This window comes from Myxocyprinus asiaticus, chromosome 50 (genome assembly GCF_019703515.2).
Source record: "Myxocyprinus asiaticus isolate MX2 ecotype Aquarium Trade chromosome 50, UBuf_Myxa_2, whole genome shotgun sequence".
In the NCBI taxonomy this organism is placed as follows: Eukaryota; Metazoa; Chordata; class Actinopteri; order Cypriniformes; family Catostomidae; genus Myxocyprinus; species Myxocyprinus asiaticus.
In genome coordinates, this window is record NC_059393.1 from 100477 (window position 1) to 126293 (window position 25817).

General features: G+C 37.5%; 2 protein-coding genes across 2 annotated transcripts in view; one reads left to right on the forward strand and one right to left on the reverse strand.

Moving 5' to 3' along the window:
- Positions 1-16197, forward strand: part of LOC127439055 (sentrin-specific protease 5-like) — a 37957-nt gene extending 21760 nt beyond the window's left edge. Inside the window, exons 5-11 of the mRNA XM_051695084.1 lie at positions 1645-1792; positions 1904-1951; positions 11282-11359; positions 11885-12022; positions 12093-12176; positions 12317-12367; positions 14232-16197. Of these exons, the coding sequence (XP_051551044.1) occupies positions 1645-1792; positions 1904-1951; positions 11282-11359; positions 11885-12022; positions 12093-12176; positions 12317-12367; positions 14232-14366 (682 nt within the window). The 3' untranslated portion in view covers positions 14367-16197. The remainder of the gene's footprint in view (positions 1-1644; positions 1793-1903; positions 1952-11281; positions 11360-11884; positions 12023-12092; positions 12177-12316; positions 12368-14231) is intronic.
- Positions 15110-25349, reverse strand: ncbp2 (nuclear cap binding protein subunit 2). Its single transcript, XM_051695085.1, has 4 exons — positions 25164-25349; positions 21440-21621; positions 20845-20983; positions 15110-18956 (listed from the first exon to the last, which is right to left on the reverse strand). Exons 1-4 carry the CDS (start codon positions 25236-25238, stop codon positions 18885-18887), a joined length of 468 nt encoding a protein of 155 aa, XP_051551045.1. The 5' UTR covers positions 25239-25349; the 3' UTR covers positions 15110-18884.
- Positions 25350-25817: the final 468 nt, after the last annotated feature.

Sequence of the window (25817 nt, forward strand, 5' to 3'; positions counted from 1 at the left end):
CACCGGATTATAACATGAAAATAATTAAAAACTAGCAAAGTGCACAGAGCTTGCCGTTTACACGTCTGCTCCTCGCATGGCATCACGTGACTCCTCAATACTCAGAACTCTTGAATATCTGTAAATACCGGCAAACTTCTCTACTAAATACTTTGCCAATATGAACGGTAAACACAGTATCCCAAGGGAGTGTTATATTCATTAAAGAATGACAACAAATATAAGCATCCACAACATTAACAGAAAATCTATCCAAGCAGTTAGCGAGTAAACTGCTTCACCAAACAAACAGATATAACTTCTGCCATGTAAACGTCTGTCCTCGAATGCTGAATGGTAACTTACTGCGATGACGCAAGACTTTAGCTCCACCCCAGCTTCCGCCCAGAGACTGCAGTACTGGCTCTTCTGCCCTGAACTGCTGGTACTGTAAAGCTTTAGCTGGATATATCTCCTTAAAGATGAAGTGTGTATTTAACTGTGGCACTTGTGCCACCAAACAGAATTGCAAAAGTAAACATTGCTTTCAAACAGCTTTCCTGGGGCCTACAATTATGAAAAAATTACATTTACACCACAAGAAGAAACACTGAGGCTGCAGCAAGAGCTCAAAAGGACTGCTGGAAACAAATTCTGAAAGTGTAAAAAATATAAAAACAGCTATATCATTGTGCAGGTGAATTTAAATGGGTCCACAACAAGAACATACAGTCTTAAGAGTTAAAAACTTAAATTTAAATGAAAAGCTTAAAATCATTTAGTACTAATAAAAAATGTATATACGATAAAATAATTACAAAGTGAGCACTTATTAGAAGTCTGATGGTATGCAAGAATAAGATGTATTTGCTCTTTTTTTCTAGCAACATGACAAGCAATAAAAATGTATTTGGTATACCAATGTGCTTTTATTGAACAAGTGAAATACTATATGTTAAGCTTTTAATATTTTGAACTTGACAATTATTGATAGGCATTGTATTAATTACTAGCTATTTTAAAGATAATATTATATTAGGTTGGTATTTTTCATAGATATTGTATGTCTAGAGAAAAACAAGTGCATTTAAAGAAAATACAAGACTCCATCTTCTGAAAACCTTTATTTACACTCTCAAATAAATGATTATCATGTAGAATCTATTTTGTGTATTTCCAAGATTAATTTTTTAACGTGCACTTTGAGAGATGTCACATTGCTGTCAGCTGATTGGTTCATAAAAATGCTCTGGAGCAGGTTAGCCATGTAGTGTAGGTCACTGTGCCGACCCACAAATCCAGTGTTGGTGCAAACTAAACTAAAACTTACCTGGCTAGCCAACTAAACCGGCTTTGTGGTGCAGGACCCTGAACACGCTCGTCTGGTGTTAATCAAACAAACAGATTGTCCCGCCCTAAACTATTGCCATTTGTTGAGTCAGTGTTGCTGTGGTGGTCAGTCCCACTCAGTCTCTAACAGCAATAGATTTATAGTGTCACAGAGACCAAGTGTTTAAAGTTTCGAGCAAATCAACCAACAAATGGTTATTTATAGTTGTCTCTGCATATTAAGCTGGGATTGGAGAAATTATTTTATCAGCAAAAATTACACTCTTCAGCTTAAAGTGACCTAAGCCCAACCATATATTGTGTGTATCTCTGCAGGATGAAGCTGATAATAGCAGAAGTGGCCAAGTACAAAGCTGGTCTTGCCTGTGCTCCTATGCATTACTTCCAAGTGACCTACAACAAGCACACTTTGACCTTAGATGACCTTTTAACACTTGACGACCAAAACTGGGTCAATGATCAGGTGGGTACCCTGTAAATTCATATGCATTAGAAGCACATTCACATACAGTATAGTAACATTATTCACCACAGTAAATCAAAGACAAAGATGTGTTTTTATGGATTTTTGCAGGTGATTAACATGTATGGAGAACTGATCATGGAAGCTACAAACCACAAGGTAACAGCATGTTTATACTAACAATGTTACAGTTTCTCTGAATTGATTTTATACATTTCTATAAACTATGGTCAATGCTCTTAAAACAATTCTCAGAGGCAGCGAAACATACTTCCAGTTTTGCAGAAAAATTACATTTCACTGCACAATGAATCACTATATTTATTTAAAGTAAATACTGATATCAAAACTTTAGATGTGTTCTCTATTGAATTAATAACATATTCAGCTAGAGACACACAACTATACTATTGAAATAACACATTGAACATAAATATACACAATAAAGATATTTATAAAATGGATGTATCAGATTTGCTACTAAATTTTAATTTTTTTTTAGTTTTTGCATCATAAAAAAAAAAAAGTCAGACACTGACTGACTGAATTTATTAATACATCAGTGATCATGTGTAGGTAAACAAGAATGTTCAGAAATGGGCCAGAACATGGTGATATTTAGATTATGGATGCGTAATGTAAAAGCTTTATTTTGGATATCTGCTGTAACAGAATATTTGTTTATAGCCCTATCTGCATGTTTGCGTAATAAATTAATTTTGAGACCTATGAGTGAACAGGCAGGTAATATATATTATGTTATTTGTCAAGCACGTGTTGTGCAGCGAGGAGTAGGAGAGATTATAGTTTACAACCCTTGAAAACATAGCTAAATTAATATACAGATGGTTGAGCACTGCAACAGTGTCATATTTAAAACTCGCCTACATTTTTTCATCAATTCGTCCTTCATCCCATTTCTTGTCTGCTGTTGTTGAGGACATAAATAAAAACGAATGATTTGAATACACTGCATTTTAGTATTTTAATCAAAGGCAAGAGCGGACAGAAGAGAATAGCAAGAAAATAACATGCATGTAGTTTATACAGAACACGATTGCCATGTAGACTATGCATATCTCATTATATTTAAAAGAGCATGTAATAAAGGTTTAGCAAGTATATGGACATTGGTTGAAGAATGGTGTGGATTTACAGTAATGAATGTATTTATTATTGATAATGAAAATGAATATCTGATAAAGACTTGTTGAATAAGCTACATTGTATAGGCAGAAATCGGTAGCTGCAGTCACTTTATTAGTAAACCTTGCCAACCGTATGAGAACATTCCTTATGAATTAATTTACAAATGAATAACTTGCTCATGTGCTTAAATTATTTTCTGTCTCACCTTGTTTTTTTTAAGATTAACATTTTTATTGATTCAAGTAAGACAAAGAAAAACAAAACATATACAATGAATCAACATTTATCTCCCACTACTATCCCTACCCAATCAACAACCCCATCCCGACCCCCAACGAACATCCCCGTGGTCTCACATAAGTACACACACACAGAAAAAAATAAAATAATAATAATAAAAAAAAAATATATATAATAATCATACACATCTAAAACTACGCCTCTCTCTCCACAGTCCCTCCCCGAGAGTCCCCCAAAAATGTCAAATAACTGCCCCATTTCCCATCAAATGAATCCCAGATCCCCACCCCTCCCCATCTCCTCGCACCACTGCTCCAGCTGACTTCCATCCCCTTAAAACAATCTGCCTGCCTATCATAACACTGGTCAGGATCCAATTTTTTATGTATTTACCTCCTATGTCGATGACCGCCCCATCGCCCAAAACACAGAGTCTGGGGCAAAACGAAACTCGAGTGCCCAACACGTCACACACAAAACTCTGAACCTTTAACCAAAATTCCTGGATCTCAGCACATTGCCAAAAAACATGGGCTGTGTCTCCATCCTCCGATTGGCCTTGCCAGCAGGTGGGTGTGTCTTTAAGACCAAGCCTATACAATCTAGAGGGGGTCCAATAGAATCTATGTAAAATCTTTAATTGCATAAGGCGCACCCTTGCATCTCTAGATACAGACTTGACATTTTTTAGAATCCAAGACCACACTCCCTCCTCCAATACCAAGTTAAAGTCTTTCTCCCATAATCTCTTGATAGATGTTAAAGCTCCATCCCCCAGACTCTGAATTAGCAGGGAGTAATACACTGATGCCTCATGACCTTTTCCAAAAGCAGTAATCACCACTCCCAGAGTGTCTGCCGCTTTAGGGGGTGTATGCTACTCCCAAAAATAGCACAGAGCAGGTGGCGCAGCTGTAAATACCTAAAAAACGGAGATCTGGGAATCCCAAAATGTTGAACCAAATTTTCATAAGGTCACAGAGTGTAGCAACCCCCCTCACAATCCACTCTGACCAGCAGAAGGGGGACTTATTAATACATAATTTTGGGTTCAGCCATATGCTCGAGGCAACATTTAAATAAATGTCCGAATCAAACACTCTGGACACTTTTGTCCATACCAAGTGCAAATGCAAGATAACGGGGTGTAACGTAACTTCTCCGGTTAGTTTGATAGAGAGGCTTTGCAATGGCGAAATATGGGCAAGAATTTCATGTTCAATACAAAACAAGTGAGGGGCTCTCTCAGGTGGAAGCGACGAATGAGCCAAATGTCTGAGACCGAATGCATAATAATAAAACAAAATCTTGGGTTGGCCTTTGTCAATCGGTCTTTGTCAGTGTTTCCTAACCACTGTGCCGTGGCACACTAGTGTGCCGTGAAAGATTGTCAGGTGTGCCGTGGATAATGATCAGATTCCACAAAATAAATCAGACTAATGAGATTAATTTTTCAACCATTTTTCCTAACAGTGCGATTAAACTTTGCAAGAGGTCACATTTGGTGCCACTATAAAGTTGGCTGACTCTCTGATTGTGCTCTGTCTATAAACAGCGCTGCGAGAAGCACGGGCTGGGTTGCGAATTCGGCTTTGATTATTTGTTTAAAACCTCAATATGAAAGTCCATAATGTGTCAATGATTAAACCAGTTTAAAATTGTATTAAACGGCCCCAACATTCTAAACAGCATTGAAAAGGAATAAAGGAGAAATCTGCACAATGAACAGACAGAAATTGTAAGGTTTCAATCCACACATCACAGATATTTAAAAAAGTATTTACCATGAACTTATATCAATATAGTAGAGAGAGAATACAGTTTAATTTCTGGATGTGTTTTTCTTACGAAAAATGTCATAATTTGTTTTATGGTTGCTGCTAATCATGGTTTTACTTATACTTTTGGTTACTATGATCTTATTGCAAATGCCACAGTTAAAACTATGGATACAATGGAACTTGCCTTCTGTGTAAAATCTTTTCTAATGCCCTCTTATTGTAGAAAAAAGCTTTGTTTGTCTTCAGATGACTGTATTTTAATCATCAAGATCCTGATAAAAAGAAACTGTGAAAGAAAACTAATTTTCTTTCAGTTGGACCAACTCAAGTGCTGGTGTGACCATTTGTAGAATTTAACATCGGTGCTACCACTCTTAAATGTTAGTCTGGAGCCATGTAAATAAATAGATAAATAAAATACAAATATTTGCTGTGGTATTGCAAGAATTAATTTGCAAGAACAAATCTGAAAATATGCAAATGTACTGCTTTATTCATTACCCAATTAGCACTCTTGCCACCTGTGATCTCATTACCGTACCTACGTGACTTGCGTTTTCTGCATAGCCGAATTTCAAACATTACGAGTAAACACGCAACTGAAGTGGACAGAAAACATGGAAGTTCTTGAAAAGTAAAACTATCAACGATGGTTACGTGGGACAGTGGGATAGAGGTGTGCCATGGGATTTGTTTAATTGTAAAAAGTGTGGCAGAATAAAGGTTGGGAAACACTGGTCTATGTAACTTAATGAAATGTAATCTGGGACGCTTACCATTCCAAATGAAGGACTTCGCTATGCTATCAAATTGCTTGAAATAGGGGGACATCTACAGGGAGAGAGCATAGCAGGTAGTTAAATTGTGGGATACAATTCATTTTAATAACATTAAACTTCCCAATCATAGATAAATGTAATGAAGCCCACCTGCCAACATCGCACTCAAAACTTTTTATTAAAGGGTCAAAATTAACTCTAAATAAATCAGACAAATTTGCTGGGAATAAAATGCCCAAATACTTAATGCCCTGTTGGGGCCACTGGAAGGCGCCGGCTTAAAAGCCGTTACCGGACAGTAAACTGTCAGAGCCAAAGCTTTGGATTTAGACCAATTGACTCTGTATCTTGAGAACTTAGAAATGGAATGAATAATTCTGTGGAGGAAAGGCATAGATCTAATGGGGTCGGAGACGAATAATAAAATATCATCAGCGTAAAGCAAAAGTTTATGCGCCATACCCTGGAAAATCATCTTCCGTTCTTATCGTGGGTGCTAATGGTTCCAGGGCAAGACAGAACAATAATGGGGAAAGAGGGCAACCCTGCCGGGTGCCCCTGTCCAGAGTAAAATAATCTCAAATTAATCCATTTGTTTGTACCGCCGCTACCGGGTGTCTACAAAGTAACTTATTCCATCCAATAAAAGTATTCCCAAGCCCGTATATTTCCAAAATCCTAAAAAGATAATCCCATTCTACCATAACAAAAGCCTTTTCGGCGTCAAGTGAGATGGCAGCGACCGGAGGCTGAACATTCGCCACTGACCACATGATATTGATGAAACGCCTGTTATCAGAAGAGCTGCGGCCCCGAATAAACCCCACCTGATCTATATGTATAAGAGATGTCATAACTTAATCAGTTAGCCAGAATTTTTGACAATATTTTAACGTCTAGCTGGATCAGGGAAATTGGACGATAATTCTTACACTCGCTTCGATCTTTGTCCTTTTTAAGTATCAGACTGATCCGTGATTATGTCATGGTTGGCGGAAACTTTGCATATTTTAATGATTCGTATAAACTTCTAGCAAAAGTGGATCCAGTTCTGTAGCATAAGATCCAAAAAATTCAGCAGCACAGCCATCTGGCCTCGGGGCCTTGCCTGTAGGCAAGTCCTTAATTACCTCGTCAAGCTCCTCCAAGGTTATCTCGGAATCAACAGAATTGTTTTGGTCAGTCATCAGTTTAGGGAGTTCTAATGATTCCACAAAGTTTCTAATATCTTCATCAGTAGACGAAGATGTGGAACTATAAAGGTCAAGATAGAATTCTTTAAAAGCATTATTAATATAAATGGCCGAGGTAAAAAAATTTCACCACCAGCAGATTTCACTGAGGGAATGGTAGTAAAAGACTCTCTCTGCTTTATATATCTAGCCAAAAGCTTCCCTGCTTTGTCCCCCGACTCAAAGTATGACTGCCTTGCCCTGAATAGCCAAAACTCCACTTTCTGCGACAAAATGGTATTATATCTGTATTTCAATCGGGTCAATTCTCTGAGGCCATCAGACGACATTCTGCGCTTAAGCTCTACCTCGGCACTTTTAATATTCTCTTCCAACTCCACGAGTTTTCATGCTTTGAATTTTTTGATGAATGAGGCATACTGTATGATCCGAACCCTAAGAACCACCTTAAGTGCCTCCCAAGCCACACCCACAGAGGATACTGAGGAACAGTTGGTCTCCATATAAACATTAATTTCAACCTTTAACATTTGTTGGAATTTCAGGATTTTACAAAAGGGATATATTAAAGTGCCAACTTTATGATTTCTTTTTTTCCGTATGTGGCAGCACCTCTAAACTCAACCAGGGCGTGATCTGAGACTAAGATGTTTCCTATTGAGCAATCCATAACAGATGAAATGAGGGATGTGGATATATATGTGTGTGTGTGTGTGTGTGTGTGTGTGTGTGTGTGTGTGTGTGTCTTTACTCCTCTACATCCACTAATTGGCTCTATAATTCTACTCTCTTCTCTCCACCAGTAGCTGGTGTGTGGTGAGCGTACTGGTGCACTATGGCTGCTGTTGAAGCATCCAAGTGGATGCTGCACACCGGTGGTGGTTGAGGAGAGTTCCCTGTTCACTGTGTAAAGCGCTTTGAGTGTAGTGTCAGAAAAGAGCTATATAAATGTAACATTCATTCATCCTCACCTCGCGTAACACGAGATCTTTATTGGATGATCTCAGAAATTTGGCCAGAATTGATTGGGGCCTGTCTCCCTCAGTGGATCTCTGAGCCGGAACTCTGCGAGCTCGCTCGATTTCCAGCTTATGGCCTGTTATGTCGAGCAGACTCGGGAAGACTCAAGGAATTTCACCATATCTCGGCCTTCTCGGCCTTCTTCGTTCTCAGGAATTCCAACAATTCAGACGTTGTTTCGCCGATTACAATTCTCAAGGTCTTCCAACTTTTCCCAAACACCCTCCAAGTCCTTCTTGGTCGCTAACGGATTAGCAGCTAATTCCCTCTCCGATGACTCCAGATAATCTATCCATTTCTCGACGTCCCCCACTCTTGTAACCAACTCTTGAAGTGAATTTCATCTCCATGGCAGTGATCGATCGCCGTATTACAGCAAGATCCTCCAAGTCAGCAACGACCTTCGCCAGCGTTGCCAACATGTTCAACAGTTGACGGTGAATCTCTTTCACTGCACCATCCAAATTAATTCCCGAGCTTTCGGCCTGTCATTCAGGGGCTTCAGCTTGATCACGTAAGTGTCTTAATGTCTCCAGAGCCTGAGGATTTTGAATTCTTTGACATATTGTCTTCATAGAACAGTTATTAAACCAAGTGTATCAAATCTCACCGGATTATGACACAAGTATTAAAACTAGCAAAGTGTGCAGAGCTCGCCGTTCACATGTCCAAACCTCGCATGGTGCCACGCGACTCTCCTCACCATGTTTTCTGTCTTACTCAATGCACATATATATATATATATACAGACCCCTGACCAATTATCTCATATTACTGAATTACAAATGGTGAAATGAAATTTCATTCTGTTTGATATTTTATTTTAAAACAAAACACTGGAACTCAAAATCAGTTATTGTTAAGTGACATTGGTTGTATGTTGGGAAATATAAAAAACAAAGAAAACTGAAATATCTTGCTTGCATAAGTATTCAACCCCTGTGCTGTGGAAGCTGCCAGGTTACACCGATGAAAGAAGTTGCCCTAATGAGGACACAGTTACTTTACCATTGGCATCCACCTGTGAATCATTAAATTTGCAATCACATCCTCTGGATAAAAAAAAAAAAACATTGTTGAAGGATCATTGGTCAGGCTGTGAATCTGAAGGAAAATGAAGACCAAAGAGCATTCCACAGAAGTTAGAGATAAAGTAATAAAAATGCATAGATTAGGGAAAGGGTACAAAATAATATCCAAATGTTTGGATATCCCAGTGAGCACAGTTGGACAAATAATCAGGAAGTGGAAGCTGCACCACACCACCCAGGCACTGCCAATAAAAGGCCGTCCCTCAAAACTCGGTGCTCTAACAAAAAGGAGACTTGTGAGAGAAGCCACAGGGAGGCCAACAATTACTTTGAAGGAGCTACAGAGTTCAGTGGCTGGGGGTGGAGTAATGGTGCACCAGTCAACCATATCAAGAGCACTGCATAATGCTGGCCTGTATGGAGGGTGGCAAGAAAGAAGTTACTCAAAAAGTACCATCTGAAAGCACGTCTGGAGTTTGCCAGAAAGCATGTGAGTTACCCAGCTGCGATGTGGGAGAAGGTTTTGTGGTCAGATGATACCAAGATAGAGCTTTTTGGCCAAAACTCAAAGCGCTATGTGTGATGCAAACCCAACACTTCCTATGCCTCAAGACACACCATCCCTACACAGTGAAGTATGGTGGTGGCAGCATCATGATGTGGGGATGCTTCTCATCAGCAGGGACTGGGCATCTTGTTAGAATTGATGGAAGAATGGATGGAGCAAAATATAGGGAAATACTGCAAGAGAACCTGCTTCAGTCCGCTAAAAAACTGAAGCTTGGGAGGAAATTCACCTTTCAGCATGACAATGATCCCAAGCACAAGGCCAAAGCAACATTGGAGTGGCTCAAGAACAAAAAGTAAAATGTCCTACAGTGGCCCAGTCAAAGCCCTGATCTCAATCCTATTGAGAATCTGTGGCACTATTTGAAATTTGCAGTCCACAAGTGTCACCCAACCAACCTGAACAACCTGGAGCAAATCTGCCGAGAAGAATGGTCCAAAATCACTTCGTCACTGTGTGCAAAGCTGGTATGTACGTACTCCAAAAGACTTAAAGCAGTTTTTGCAGCAAAAGGTGGCTCGACCAAATATTAATGTGTGGGGGTTGAATACTTATGCAAGCAAGATATTTCAGTTTTTTATTTTTCATAAAAATATTTCCCAACAAAAAACAGTCACCTAACAATAATTGATTTTGAGTTTCAGTGTTTTGAAATAAAATCAGTCAGTATCATATCATATATCAATCAGAATGAATTTTCAGTGTACCATTTTTTAATTCGGTAATATGAGAGAATTGGTCAGGGGTCTGAATACTTTTGCAAGGCACTGTGTGTGTGTGTGTGTGTGTGTGTATGTATATATATATATATATATATATATATATATATATTGACCAGTGACATTGATTGTGACATGCAGACCAATGCCATTCCTCCCTCCTCTTCTCAGGCTGAACTCTCTGTCCATCTCAGAGAGACCATGATTCATAACATGATCAATTAGACGCTCTAATAGTTTGAGCCCCTTCTGTGTCTTCTTTACTCTCCTTTTCCACCTTGCTGCCCTCTTGCTCTCATCTCTGTTTGGTCTTTCTTCAACTCTTGCAATGTTTACCCCGGAAAGAGTTGTAGAAAAACTTTCTCTTTCCTCATCACATCTTTCTCCTATTTCCTCTTACTCTTCCCACTCATTTTGTTTGCTCTGGGTTTTATAGCAGATAGCAGTAGTAGATAGTCAGTAAATTCATTTTCTTTGCTGTGTGCATATACTAATGCAGCAGATACTGTGTGAATATGAAGGCATTTGACAACCTGGCATGTGCATCATTTTAGAATATGGCTTTAATTTCGTTGTTTGTGTCAACAGTGTTTTGAAAGCATGAATCTTGGATCAGAGAAATGTATGTGTAGTGTTTTGAGAAAATGATGAAAATCAAGGAAAAAATGTCAGTGTCAGGATGATAGTAATTTAATTTTAGCATGTTATCTAAAGGCTATGCAGTACTGTATTTTTTATTTATTTATTTTGAAAACTGGATTACTTGTTTTGTTGCACAGAAAATATTTCATGGCCTCTGTGGGCTTCTGTATGTTTAGAAAGTCATTATCTTTGCAATTCTGTTTGTGCCACTATATTAGCCTGAAATTGTAATGATTTCGGATGCAGCCCTTGTCTCACAAATTATTAAATACTGCACATTTCTGCACAAGATTTCTCAATGATGGTTACTGTAAGCTGACTGCCGCTCCTATGGTTGATTTAACCCACATTGTTTTGTCTTTTATAGGTTCATTTCTTCAATAGTTTCTTTTATCGACAGTTTGCAGCTAAAGGGTATGAAGGAGTGAGGCGATGGACTAAAAAGGTTAATGTTACAGCATGCAAAATATCACACATAGATGCAGAAATATTACACCTCATTAGTTATTGTTTAGTACATGATAATAAAACTCCTGTAAGATTTTGTGTGTTTGGTTAAGTTGAGTATGTTTGTTTGTTAATATGTTTGTGTTGTTTTTTAGTTTGTCATTTTGTTTGTGTGATGTCCCCCCCCCCCAGTATCCTCTGTGTTGATGTATTTATTTATTTATTTATTTATTTATTTAACATTTGGATGTTTTTTGTATTTGTTTGTTTGGTCATTTGATTTATGTTTTTGTTTAATGTCCTCTGTATTGATGTATTTTTTTCTGTTTGTTTATTTTTATTTTTTGTCTTTTGTTTATATGACTTTAATTTTTTGGTAATTTTATTTGTATAATGTCCTGTGTTGTCCATGTGTTCAGGTTGATCTGTTTGATGTTTGTTTCATGTCCTCTGTATTGTTATTTTTTGTCTTTTTGTTTGTTTGGTTGTTTAATTCTAATGTTCTCTTTGTTGATGTGTCTAGGTTGATCTATTCTCTAAGAGATTGATTCTGATTCCTCTTCACCTGGAGATCCACTGGTCCCTCATAACTGTGGATGTCTTCAAGCAAAACATACATTTCTATGACTCCCAGGGCATCCTGTTCAAGTTTGCTGTGGATGTAAGTGTGCTTTAAGTGTGATTTATGCTCAAATCCTCACATATACCTGATGTGTTGCTGTTATCCACAGAACATCCTGAAATACATTGTTGCGGAGGCAAAAGAGAAGAAACAACTGGTATTTCAAAAGGGCTGGAAGATTGCTGTCACCAAGGTCTGTTTAACATGATTTTTTCGTGTTCAGATTATGGCTCCACTGTAAATTGAGCACACACCAAAAAAAGAATGCCTGATGTTTTCAAAATCTTTGTTTCTGCTTTTGAGATTGATTTTTGATTTTGCACTCCTCTGCAGCCCATTCCACAGCAGAAGAACGACAATGACTGTGGTGTTTTTGTCTTGGAGGTAAAATAAATGTTTGCATACATTTTCATTACCAATACCTGTTAAATAATAAAGCAATTGAAATTACATTTGAAAATTGGAGATAAAGGTTTAGTACGTACAAAAAATTTTATTCACCATGTCATTCCAAATGAATATTCCAGTCTTTCTTTAACGGAACACAGGGAGAAATGGAAAATATTTTTTACGCAGCTATTTTTAATGCACAAAAAATCATTATAGTAATCTACATGATTTATGCACTATATTCCACGTAGGGATGCACCTAAATTTCAGGCACTGAAAAATGGCGGCCAAAACTGCTAGTGCTATTTTCGGTTTTCGGCCAAAAAAGAAAAAAGTCAGAAACAATTTGAACAGAAACTATTGTTTATGTAGCACCTTAAAGTCCACATCCCCAGAAGTGGAGTGATCGCTCTCTTTGTCATTAGCACATTGAGAGCGTTTTCCAGTGCTCCAATAATGTGTGTTATTGTATGTCAGAGCCGTCAATCTTCAATATGACATTAAAGAATCATAAAAGCACCATTACAGATGTACATATGGCTTGTGCATTAGTCTCTTGAAGCCATAAGGTGTTTAATTAGTAAATACAGTTTATAGTCTGCATGCTCAGTGTGCTACAGTGAATGAGTGCTGCTCTGTTATTGACACACTCTCACTCACACACTCATAGCAGCACGTGCACGCACGGTTCATGAAGCGCAACTGTTTTTAGCTCACCTTAAAATTCTTCCTGGAATGTTACATTTTTTAATGTTAAATATTTCGGTTTCGGTGTTCGGGCTAGTGTGTCCAGGATTTTTGCTTTCGGACAAAAATTTTCATTTCGGTGCATCACTTATTCTAGGTGTTCTGAATTCATCTGATAACTTTGTGTTAGGAACAGACCAAAATTAAGTTGTTATTAACTGATAATCTTTCCCTCCGCTGTAGCTCTCATATCTCACTCGCACCCGAGTTCAGATTAAAAATGCCAGCAGGTCATGCCAGGTTTGATGTAGTTCTTGCAAACACGATACACCAACTACATATGTGGGATGTAGAATGAGACTTGAGAGCTACAGAGGGGGGAAGATTTTAGTGAATTGGTCTTTACAAATACAAAGATAACTTGTGGCTTCAGAAGACTGTAATTGTAGCACACAAATCATATGGACTTCTTTGATGATATGGTGTTTTTCTTTTATTGCAGTAGTGTAGTCTAGGGCATATGCAGGCATACGCCGTATGCCCACCTATCTTTCTTAGGATTTTGCGTATGCCCATAAGTATGCCCATAAGTGATGATACATATGGCCGCCAGAACAACGAGTAGGCTTTTGACTTGGAACTTTTAATCTACTAACGCGATGCTGCAGCACCGTTGAGTGAATTGTGTTTTTTTTATTTTATTTTAAAAAGTGTACAGAGCTTCTCTCTATTTGCGCACGGAGCCGCGGGAGGTGGGAGTGCAACTGATGGCACTGGCTAGACAGACAGTCCGACTAAGCTGATCCACCAGTCAGAATGTTCATTTCAGACGTGATTTGGATATTTGCTAACCAATCATATTTTCCGTTTCTGTATGGGGTGGGACATTTCCAGCGCCTAATGCACCATAATTTTTATTTCCATGCTAAATGTAAATATATACATTTAAATGTAACATATGCAATTAAACTTTGTGTAAATACTGCATGTCCTTCATAAATTCACATTATATCCACCTCTTCAGACACTACTACTCCACTGAACTGTTGTATGGAATAGAGCTGCAAGAAGATTCTTCAAAAATTCTCCTTTGTTCCACAGAAGAAAGTCAGTGGACATGTTCATTTTTGGTTGCACTATCCTTTTAAAAAGTGTTGTTTTCTTTTTGCAGTACTGTAAGTGCCTGGCGTTCAATAAGCCATTGCTGTTCACTCAAGAGGACATGCCTCAAGTCCGCAAGAGGATCTACAGGGAACTCTGTAACTGTAGGTTATCTGACAGTTTAAACCCAGACAAACCAACATAGATGTACACCTAGTGTCTGAAAGGGATTGAACTTCATGGACAGACCAAGACAAACCAACATAGATGTACTCCTAGTGTCTGGAAGGGATTGAACTTCATGGACAGACCAAGACAAACCAACATAGATGTACTCCTAGTGTCTGGAAGGGATTGAACTTCATGGACAGACCAAGAAAATCCTAAATACAGATCAGGCATGGCTGGAGCTTCCCAAATCTGTCCAAACATTCCTGTTCGTCCAGTCACCGAATATGTTTGCCAGAGTTCATCAGGTTGCGTTTACCTCTTCGCTAGACATTGGTGGTTCAATTATGCCTTTTTCGAAGTTGTCAACCTTGTTTTTACAAGGACGCTGTAACAACTTCTCAGAGATGGTGCAGAAACAAACAAGAAAATTGACGAGTTGACTGGCAGTCAGAAAGATTCAAAACCATACAATTGTGTGCAACCTTTTTTTTTTTTTTTTATCTGACAACACATTTTAATTTAAAATACATATATTGCTGTTCATCTTTGCAGCCTATAACAGCCATAACACAGCCCATACATTTCTATGAGGTTTCATTTGGTTAAAAATGCAGTTTTTGCTTTGCATTATGAAAATGACTTTCATTGTTTATAAATATCACATCATTGTTGTTGAGGTACATGATGTGTTTATAAAAGGCTTTTATATGAATGTTTGGCTAAACATGGAGAATTTTACCTGTCCAGTCAACTTTAACTTACAAGTTAAAAACAAGATTTAGTGGCGATAGGCAAGACAAGTTTATTTATATAGCATATTTCATACAAAGTGGTAATTCATAGTGCTTAACATGGAAATAATAAAGAAAATAAGAATAAAAGAAAAAGCAGAACAGGTACCCCAGCCAGGGTTCCGAAGTTCGATTGCCCCGTGATATTGAAGCAACCACCCCCATAACCTTTAATAACCACCTTTTCCGAGTTCCTAGGCATGTCCCGTACCAGGATGCTGTTAACGGTTTCCCTTTAAATTATACTCTTGAGTTGCCAGACCTTTTTTATGAAAGAGCCACAGAGTTGATGTCAAGCTGTTTGTTCTCAACCGTTTTTGCTTGGACGTTCTTTTTAGAAACACTCTTGACACTTTCTAAAGTGTTTCAGAAACGCAAGCATGTAGTTTTGTCATTTACTGAAGTTTGATCAGTTAAAGGTCATTTTAAAATGGGCACAATGAGTTTGTTGCAGTGAAAGCTGCAGGTTTATGCCTTTTATTTATATTTTAATTGATGAAGGCTGCTCTGAAGAAATCATGTAAAGTGACTGTTATCATCGGTTCAAGGGATAGGTCAACCAATAATGAAAGTTCTCTCATTATTTACTCTACTTATGTTGTTCCAAACCTGTATGACTTACTGTGAATGGTGACTGGGGCTAGCATTCGGCTTATAATCAACTTTTGAGGTCCATAGAAGGAAGTCATTTGGGTTTGGAATAACATTGAGGGGGAGTAAATAACGACAGGATTTTAATTGTTGAGTGAAATACTACTTTAAGACAAACAGAGACTTGGCAAAATGTATAAAGCAAGTGTTTGTGATGTATGACAATAATCAAAATTGGGGCCTACTGTTCTAAGTTTTTGACATTGTGTAATTGCAGCTTGGTACAAACATATTTAGGACAGTACATTTATCCTTGTCAGAGACCAATCATTTCAGGAGTCACAGAGAGCTGTACTGATACTGTCGTTTTTGTTACTTGAAATCTACCAACAGATCATAACCTCAGATAGTGATATGACTAAGTTCCTGACTACTAGTTCACCATTATTTAAAAACACATAAAACCATGTTGAATAACCAGTACCATGTCTGCTGTGTGCTTGCAAACACATTGGGCACTTTCCATGAACAGGCTATAAAACAGGGCTCAAAATTGTTCTTTAAACAAAGCAGACCCTATCAGTGTAATGGTGTTTAACCTTCAGAAAATGTTGCTCATCCACCTTAGGAGGTCAAACTAAACATGTGCTGTTATATTTTATATTATGAGGTTTGCCATATGATACCAATATTTAGGATGTGTCTGAATAGAGTTTAAAAACCTTGGTTTGTGTAATTTCACTATGCCCTAGCAATTAAAGGGATCGTTCACCCAAAAATTAAAATTAACTCATTAACTCACCCTCATGCCATCCCAGATGTGTATAACACAAAGATTTTTAGAAAAATATCTTGGCTCTGTAGGTCCATACAATTAAATTAAATGGTGATCAGACTTTTGTAGCTCCAAAATTACATAAAGGAAACATGGAAGTAATCCATCAGACTCTAGTGTTTAAATTCTTATCTTCAGGACGAATCTCATCTTATCGCGCATCTTATCACGTGGCTTGTTGAGCACGTTACCGCGGAGACGTAGCGTGTGTGGAGGCCCACGCTATTCTCTGCGGCATCCACGCACAACAAACCATGCACCCCACAGAGAGCAAGAACCACATTATAGCGACCACGAGGAGGTTATCCCAGGTCTGGGTAAGAAACAGATCCAAATTTAAGGTCTTTTTTACTCTAAATCTCCACTTTCACTTATACAACTGAAAGTAACGTGGTGGCTGTTTAGCTGAAAGTTAAAGTGGAGAATTTGAGTAAAAAATGACAAATATTGTTCTGTTTCTCACCCACACCTATTATGTCACTTCTGAAGGTATGGCTTTAAGGAGTCTTATGGATTACTTCTAGTTTTCCTTTATGTAATTTTGGAGCTACAAAGGTCTGCTCACCACGCAATTGCATTGTATGGGCTGACAGAGCTGAGATATTTTTCTAAAAGTCTTTGTGTTCTACTGAAGAAAGTCACATACATCTGGGCTGGCATGAGGGTGAGTAAATGTTAAAGAGAATTTTCATTTTTGGGTGAACTATCCCTTTAAATAATTCTACATAATAATGAAATGCTATGTTCAAAGTTGAATACAAAAGCCACTCTGCCAGAACGGTTATTAGAAGTAACAGGGCTGCACATTTAGCCTATATTAAGCTATCACTTAAAAGGGGACCAAGTATTGGTGGAGTAATTGTCAAACTTATTTCCCATGAATTCAAAATATTTTATACTTTTTTCCAGGGTTGCATAGTTAAGCTTAACTAATGGCATCAACATTACAGTGTCTTTTTTTTTTTTTTTTTAAATGTAGAAAATATGAGATTTACTGACCATATTATTATCTTTACCCTCCTTATTTACTCGTGGGTCGGGGCATCAATGCCTAGCACCGCTTTGACTTCCACCTAAAAAGGGTTACAGATAGCATCGCGGAGGGGTGATTTTACATGTATTTTGAAAACGTATTTAGAAGAGAAAAGAGACCTTGCTTTTGAGTTCAGAAAGTAATTAGAGGACTCGTTTACATCAAGGTCTTTTCTTGAATTTAATTAAATAACTGCTCGCTGAATTGAGTGTTTACATATTTTGTTGCTTTGCACTACAAAAGACATCATTAGTGAGGCAAAAACGTGTTTGGATAACACATTTGGGACATATGCATTTACAAAAATTGCCCCGTAATCATTGGCCTATGCTTTGAAAGATAAACGGAAACAGGGTCAACGCTGAAATTGCTCAAACTTTTGAGTGCCGTGTTACACTGAACTTTATGGAATGACGTCGGGCTGCGTCTCCAAGCGATATAATCGGCGTTGAAGCGAGTCATGTGAAAGCCACTCCTTTAGGTTTCATAAGGGTTATGCAAGAGAACGGCAACAGTCTGGATTTCTATGCGGTGTCTCACTAATAACCATTATATGTTCATATTTAATATTAATGTGCACTACATTTCCCTGGGTGACATATTTTATGTACAGGCCATAGACCTTTTTCACAACAGGGCCATATTAAATTTGACGGGAATGAAAACAAGGCTGAGAGGGACTTAAACTATCTCAGTGGCATGTGCTGAATAAAGCTCCTACATAATATGTAATTTTTAACAACTCAATTTTTCCATGTTTTCTGTAGTTTAATGTCTACTGAAATTTCTTGGAAATATTTTTTTGTTTCATCAGTGAAATGATTCAAAACCCTTTAAACAAACCAACCCTCATTGTCATTCCTGTCAAAAATTAAAGATGGTGTTACTGTGAATAAGGTCTACTGGTGACCATGAAGAGCTTATGCAATCAGTATACGCTGATTTCTTCTCAAGGACAAACACTACAACTCAAACAAATGGCACATAGATTAAAAAAAACACCATATTTATTAAAAAAAAAAAAACATTGAAAAAAAAAAAAAGAGAAACCAGACTACACCAGTCAGACTGAATGATTTTCAGGCATTAAAGGGCTAAACTTTAAAAAATAATAATAATAAAAAAAAAAATCATCATGAATTCGTTACAGATTTGTCCCCGTGTATCCAAAACATTAAAATGTCTGACGGCCCTCGAGTGCACTTTGAAGCAGAGTTAATTTCCCATAGCCCCCTCTGGCAGGATCATAACCCTGCCTGTATTGATCTCTGAACTGGAATAGTCAAAACCAACACGGGACATTCACGCTTTCTGCACAAGCTTCCCATAACCCCCTCTGGCGGGGTCATAGTCCTGTCTGTACTCATCTCTGACCTGAAACACACACAGATTGAACCTGTAAAAACTGCTGACCCATACATTATATAAAATATATTTGACAGGTTTTGTGAGGTTCACACTTTTTCTCCAGTTGCATTGAACAAGCTATAGAAAAATAACATTGCAACATTTCTTAAAAACACCAGGGCTCATTTCCAGATACATAAATGTAGTAATATAATTAAAATGGGAAATACACAAAAAAAATTAAAGAAACTACATACAGGTGCATCTCAATAAATTAGAATGTCGTGGAAAAGTTCATTTATTTCAGTAATTCAACTCAAATTGTGAAACTCGTGTATTAAATAAATTCAGTGCACACAGACTGAAGTAGTTTAAGTCTTTGGTTCTTTTAATTGTGATGATTTTGGCTCACATTTAACAAAAACCCACCAATTCACTATCTCAAAAAATTAGAATACATCATAAGACCAATAAAAAAAACATTTTTAGTGAATTGTTGGCCTTCTGGAAAGTATGTTCATTTACTGTATATGTACTCAATACTTGTAGGGGCTCCTTTTGCTTTAATTACTGCCTCAATTCGGCGTGGCATGGAGGTGATCAGTTTGTGGCACTGCTGAGGTGGTATGGAAGCCCAGGTTTCTTTGACAGTGGCCTTCAGCTCATCTGCATTTTTTGGTCTCTTGTTTCTCATTTTCCTCTTGACAATACCCCATAGATTCTCTATGGGGTTCAGGTCTGGTGAGTTTGCTGGCCAGTCAAGCACACCAACACCATGGTCATTTAACCAACTTTTGGTGCTTTTGGCAGTGTGGGCAGGTGTCAAATCCTGCTGGAAAATGAAATCAGCATCTTTAAAAAGCTGGTCAGCAGAAGGTAGCATGAAGTGCTCCAAAATGTCTTGGTAAACGGGTGCAGTGACTTTGGTTTTCAAAAAACACAATGGACCAACACCAGCAGATGACATTGCACCCCAAATCATCACAGACTGTGGAAACGTAACACTGGACTTCAAGCAACTTGGGCTATGAGCTTCTCCACCCTTCCTCCAGACTCTAGGACCTTGGTTTCCAAATGAAATACAAAACTTGCTCTCATCTGAAAAGAGGACTTTGGACCACTGGGCAACAGTCCAGTTCTTCTTCTCCTTAGCCCAGGTAAGACGCCTCTGACGTTGTCTGTGGTTCAGGAGTGGCTTAACAAGAGGAATATGACAACTGTAGCCAAATTCCTTGACACGTCTGTGTGTGGTGGCTCTTGATGCCTTGACCCCAGCCTCAGTCCATTCCTTGTGAAGTTCACCCAAATTCTTGAATCGATTTTGCTTGACAATCCTCATAAGGCTGCGGTTCTCTCGGTTGTGCATCTTTTTCTTCCACACTTTTTCCTTCCACTCAACTTTCTGTTAACATGCTTGGATACAGCACTCTGTGAACAGCCAGCTTCTTTGGCAATGAATGTTTGTGGCTTACCCTCCTTGTGAAGGGTGTCAATGATTGTCTTCTGGACAACTGTCAGATCAGCTGTCTTCCCCATGATTGTGTAGCCTAGTGAACCAAACTGAGAGACCATTTTGAAGGCTCAGGAAACCTTTGCAGGTGTTTTGAGTTGATTATCTGATTGGCATGTCACCATATTCTAATTTTTTGAGATAGTGAATTGGTGGGTTTTTGTTAAATGTGAGCCAAAATCATCATAATTAAAAGAACCAAAGACTTAAACTACTTCAGTCTGTGTGCATTGAATTTATTTAATACACGAGTTTCACAATTTGAGTTGAATTACTGAAATAAATGAACTTTTCCACGACATTCTAATTTATTGAGATGCACCTGTATATTATTTTAATACATTTGAGCTTTGAAAGTTTAATATATTTTTTCTAAATGAATACATGTTTGCTCTTTGCACTTACTTGCCCGCCTGATTTTCCACGGCCGTACTGTCTGCCCTCTTTAAAGCCAGCGTCCCAGTCTGTTCTTATGATCCGATCATCCAGTCTGGTGCCATTAATAAACCTCATTGCATGCTCAGCATCAGCCCGAGTGTAATATCTTCATATCAGCAGTTAAAGAACACAATCTTTACATCAGTTTCTTTCTTTGACAGCAGGATCCTTTGACTGGAAATTTTAAAGCAATCAGTTTCTCCTTAATCTTTTTAAACAAAAGAGTTTGGATGTTCTATGACACATACAGTTACTTTCAGAACTCAAAACTTCCTCTCCAGTCCAAAAAGAGCACTTATTGAAACCAAACTGCAAAAATAACTATATTATACAAATGTAATATGCGTAATCCAAGTAACTTCCTTAAAAGTAATTAATTTAGTTCAAAGTCAGTAACTATAATCTGATGACAAGAATTTAAAATGTAATGCTGTACACTACTTTGACTAAAAAGTAGTTAGATTACAGTTATTAATTACTTTGTTATCAGATTACATCCAACACTGGTTAGGATAATGTAATAGAAGATAATTTCACCTCTGGTTCAGAATTCAAAGGATACTCAACAAAACAGAATCCACAGGCAGTCTTCTTGACTTTATCGAGGCCGATGATGATTCTCTTGACGTCTCCACTCTTAGAGAAGAGCTCATGTACCTGCTCCTCTGTGGTGTAGAAGGACAGATTCCCCACATACAGTGTCGAACTCTGACGCAACAGCTTCTCCTGCTCATAGCGGTTACCCTGCAGGAGATCCCACAGTCATTACACATACACAGGGCAGACTGGGACTAAAAAGTGGCTCTGGACTTTCTGGCCCAGAGCGGCCCACAGCACACCACACTGGTTCATTTTTATTATTTTTTTTATTCTATTGACTGCTAGTCATAACAACGGGCCCTACCAGTGCAAAAATGTTCATAACTTTACAATATATAAAACTGGCACTAAAAATAAGCACTTTATAGCTCAGACAAATGTCCGAAACCCTTTTTTCCCAACATACAGGTTATTAAGTACATGAAAGTTAAAGGGTAAATGTGTATTTTATGTGCTGTGACAAGTCAGCATTTCTTCAAAGTTTTTAAAGATCTTCATCACCTTTCAACTTTTTTCTAGAAGTGCAAATAAACTATTGTCTTAGTTAATATGAGGTTGTGGAAACAACAAGTATAATATACTATATTAGTTATGTGTATATATAGTTATAATAGATCATAAAATTATGTTTAAAATAGTTAGATGAAGAAAGTATCACACATCAGGACACTAATGACAATGCTTACAATATAATGTCAATTACTCACATAACTGTGTGTAAATGTTTATTTAAATAAAAAAAAAAAAAAAAATTAAAACAAGGTTAGCCAGAATATGTACACATATAAATATAAACAAATATAAATATACTGTACGTTAAAAAAAAAAAAAAAAAACATACCTCTTAAAGTGTAGCCCTTTACAGATATTTTGCAGATTAATTGCTCATATTTTCACTCTATGCGAGTTTGTTGCATCCTTATATCTGCAGTGTTTTAATTCCTTCCCCAGATTATTCTTGATAAGTGAAAAGCCCAATGCTTTGACAAGTGCTGTTTCTGCTATCCTTTAAACAAAGTATGCCTCAAAGACTCAAATAGCCACAAAATAATATTTTTCATGACTTATTTTCTGCATTTTTATCAGGTGTGAGCATTATTCAGCAAGCAGCACTTCAGCTTCCTGTGTTATGAATAAATTATGCAAATAACTATGTACTGCTCATAGCTTTACTGTTTGCAGATTTGAGATATGCTGCTGTTATTGTATTTGTTGTAACTTTCATTTATTTGTCATTTTGTGATAATTGAGAGCTCATCTTATACTTAATATGTAGTCTTTGGTTGTCACCATTATTGTGATCTGTATGTCAAAAAATGAGGTCCACACGAGGTATGGAGTACATGTTGGGGGCATGTTGAAGCGGGTTTCGCCCAGGGTGCCATACAAGCTAGAACCACTACTGCACACAATAGTCCAGCAACCATGGATGACATGTCCACATTAGCAATCACATTTTCTCAAAAAATACAGAATCAAACCAACTGTACATACAGTGAATAAGACATTTACTTCTAGCACACGACTATTTAGCAGAGACGGGCCACTTCTACTAAAATGAACGTGAGAAATTGGAATGCTCAACCAAGAAGCTCTCGCACACAACGTTCAGTGGATGTAGATAGGAAGTCCTGCCTTACAGGTAAAAGAGCCAATCACCATTTAGATACAGACATCTGTCAATCAACTTGAGAACATGCATGCGCAATAAAAGCTGGGAAAATATACTTTTTTAGTTTAATGTGAGGTGCAGAAGCGGCATTTATGATACCAGTGTTGTCAGATTTTACTGATGATTTGAAATAATGTTCTTTGATCATAATCTTGACTAACCGTTTTGGAGATTTCGGTCTTTCCCCATTTAAGCAGATAGGAGCTGCACTGTCATGACTGGAAATAGCCTCCCGAGAGCGTTCCAAACATGGCTGATAGTGGACTGACTTGCTAGAAACACTTTGGTTGCACTCACGTGCACGTGTGGATCCAGCGAGTAGCAGCAATCTCCTGACAGTTTAAATGGCCTGGATCGCCTGCTTGGATTGTGACCACTGACCATTATGATTTGAGAATCAGAGGAACTTTTGATCCTGATCCTTAAGTTTTGATTCTAGCTGATAGAATATGCGCTTCAGAGGAAGATATTAGAGGAGTGCTCGATGGGAAGAAAACGCTAGATATTCGTGAGGTTCGTGAACTACATCGGTTTAAATGAGATATCTGCATATTTGCAAACGGTATATAATAGAAGCTTTATTGATATTTGCCTTTAATCATTAGAAAAGACAGTTAAAAGTTACAGGGAGAGCACTTTAACATTATGAGCTCAAACGCATCTGCCACGGCTCTGATATGTGGACCATTTAAATGACACTGTGTTGCACACCAGTCTATTATTGTAGTTACACAATGGCACGTAACAACAACAAAAACTGTGACTGGTCGTTTACATGTCTCAGTCGCTTCATATGCAAGCAGGCGATTTTCAGCACCCTCAAGAAAAAGGAAAAAAAAAAAATCGTCCAAACAGGAAAATGTATCGCCCTCTGCGATATATCAGTCGACCACTAGTATATAACTGAAGTTATAGATTGTGAAATTAAAGATGTGTCGTTGTTTGTGTTTTTCAGTTAGCCTAGACTTCAATGACATGCTATCACGACAACATGATAGGTGTTTGCTCAGTCATTACAAATGGTTTCCCCCGTGGGGACTCGATTTACTGGGCAGACTCAATTTATCATGACACCGGTACTTGTCTAGCAACGGGCCAGTCCAAATTACCCAGCAGCCCACCGGGAAAACTCCTGGTGCTCCCGATGGCCAATCCCAGATTTTCAGTGTGGAACCAGGCTAAAAACATGAAATCATGAGTAAAATTGACCTGTATTAGTGGTCAATTTTACTTATGATTTCATGTTTTTAGCCTGGTTCCACACTGAAAATCTGGGATTCAAGACCTAATTTAAACATGTAAACAAACTGAAACTTAAAGGATTCTGAAAAAGAAGCACTCTGTTATGTTTCTACACTATTTCTAGGACAAATGTGTGACATTAAGCATGTTAACTCCTTTGTATTGATGGTCAGATTTTCTTGCTTCCACTGAAGCACACAAGATGAAATGTTCTCAAATCATGCTGAATAACATAGATGTTACATTCATGCCAGTGCAAGTGCAAACAAAATAGGTCTACATAGAAATTAAAATATTAATTTTCAACGTTTTGCTTGAATTATGATAATAATATAGGTTAATGATAATAATAATAAGGGCTTTTTTTTATTTTATTAAATTAGAAAAATGCTAAATGGAAGCACAAGTCGACTATGAGTGTATAGAAGAGTGTAAAGTATTTCTAAATGAGTCAGACTATATGAGTTATGAATGCCGTTCAACTGTAACAACAGCACCATAATCTCTCTCTCTCTCTCTCTCTCTCTCTCTCTCTCTCTCTCACACACACACACACACACACACACACACACACACACACACACACACACACACACTGTACAGCCTGATCTGTTGAGTCTAGCTAAATTTATATATTTTTTTAGATTTGTATTTGTGTAAAGCTTGATGTTTCCTTACCAAAAGTCAATTTAACCAATAGGAGGAAAAGCTGTAAATAAAAACATTCATCGAACATGGTGCTTTTATGCTTTCAAATGCGTTAAAGACTTACCTTGAAATGCTGGTCTCTGTATTGGCTTATATCAACATACGAATCGCTGTAAAGAGCGTTTAATTTAACAGACATAATGAAATGAAAAAAATTAAAACACAAATTCAGAAGAACCACAGAAACTGAATGTTTCTCAAATCATCAGCATGCACGCAACGGAAGCGCAAACGCGTTTCTTCTTCTTTCTTGGCTGTTCGCAAACTTAAATAGCGCATTACCGCCATCTACAGTAGGATTGAACTCAATTTCAATTTCAAAGAACTGATTCTTTTACATACACAATTGCCAAAGCGTCAACACACAAAACTGGGAATTAATAAGAATTAATAATAATAATAATAATAATAATAATTTCCCTGTAGTAGTGGTAGTTGTAGTAATAGTGAATAATAAAATAATAATAGTAATAATAATAATAATAATAATTATTATTATTATTATATAAAAACATAAAATATAATAGACTAAAATGAATTACCTTTAACAAGACATTAATGAGCAATTAGAATACTTTTTTGTACTCTGTTTTACAAACAACTTTTGAATAGTTTATCAAAGCAACTACATAAGATCTATATTGATATATAGATTCTTCTATCTCCATATATGTTATATATTCTTCTCATATATTTTGTACATTTCGGGAAGTAGAGT

What these genes read in the sequence shown, in the direction of transcription:
- ncbp2 (XM_051695085.1), bottom strand. Translation starts at nt 25,238, where the DNA reads ATGTCTGTTAAATTAAACGCTCTTTACAGCGATTCGTATGTTGATATA. An exon ending in ACAGAGACCAGCATTTCAAG is followed by an intron (nt 21,622 to 25,163) that starts GTAAGTCTTTAA and finishes GATCTCCTGCAG; the next exon opens with GGTAACCGCTATGAGCAGGA. An exon ending in GTGGAAAATCAGGCGGGCAA is followed by an intron (nt 18,957 to 20,844) that starts GTAAGTGCAAAG and finishes TGTGTGTTTCAG; the next exon opens with GTCAGAGATGAGTACAGACA.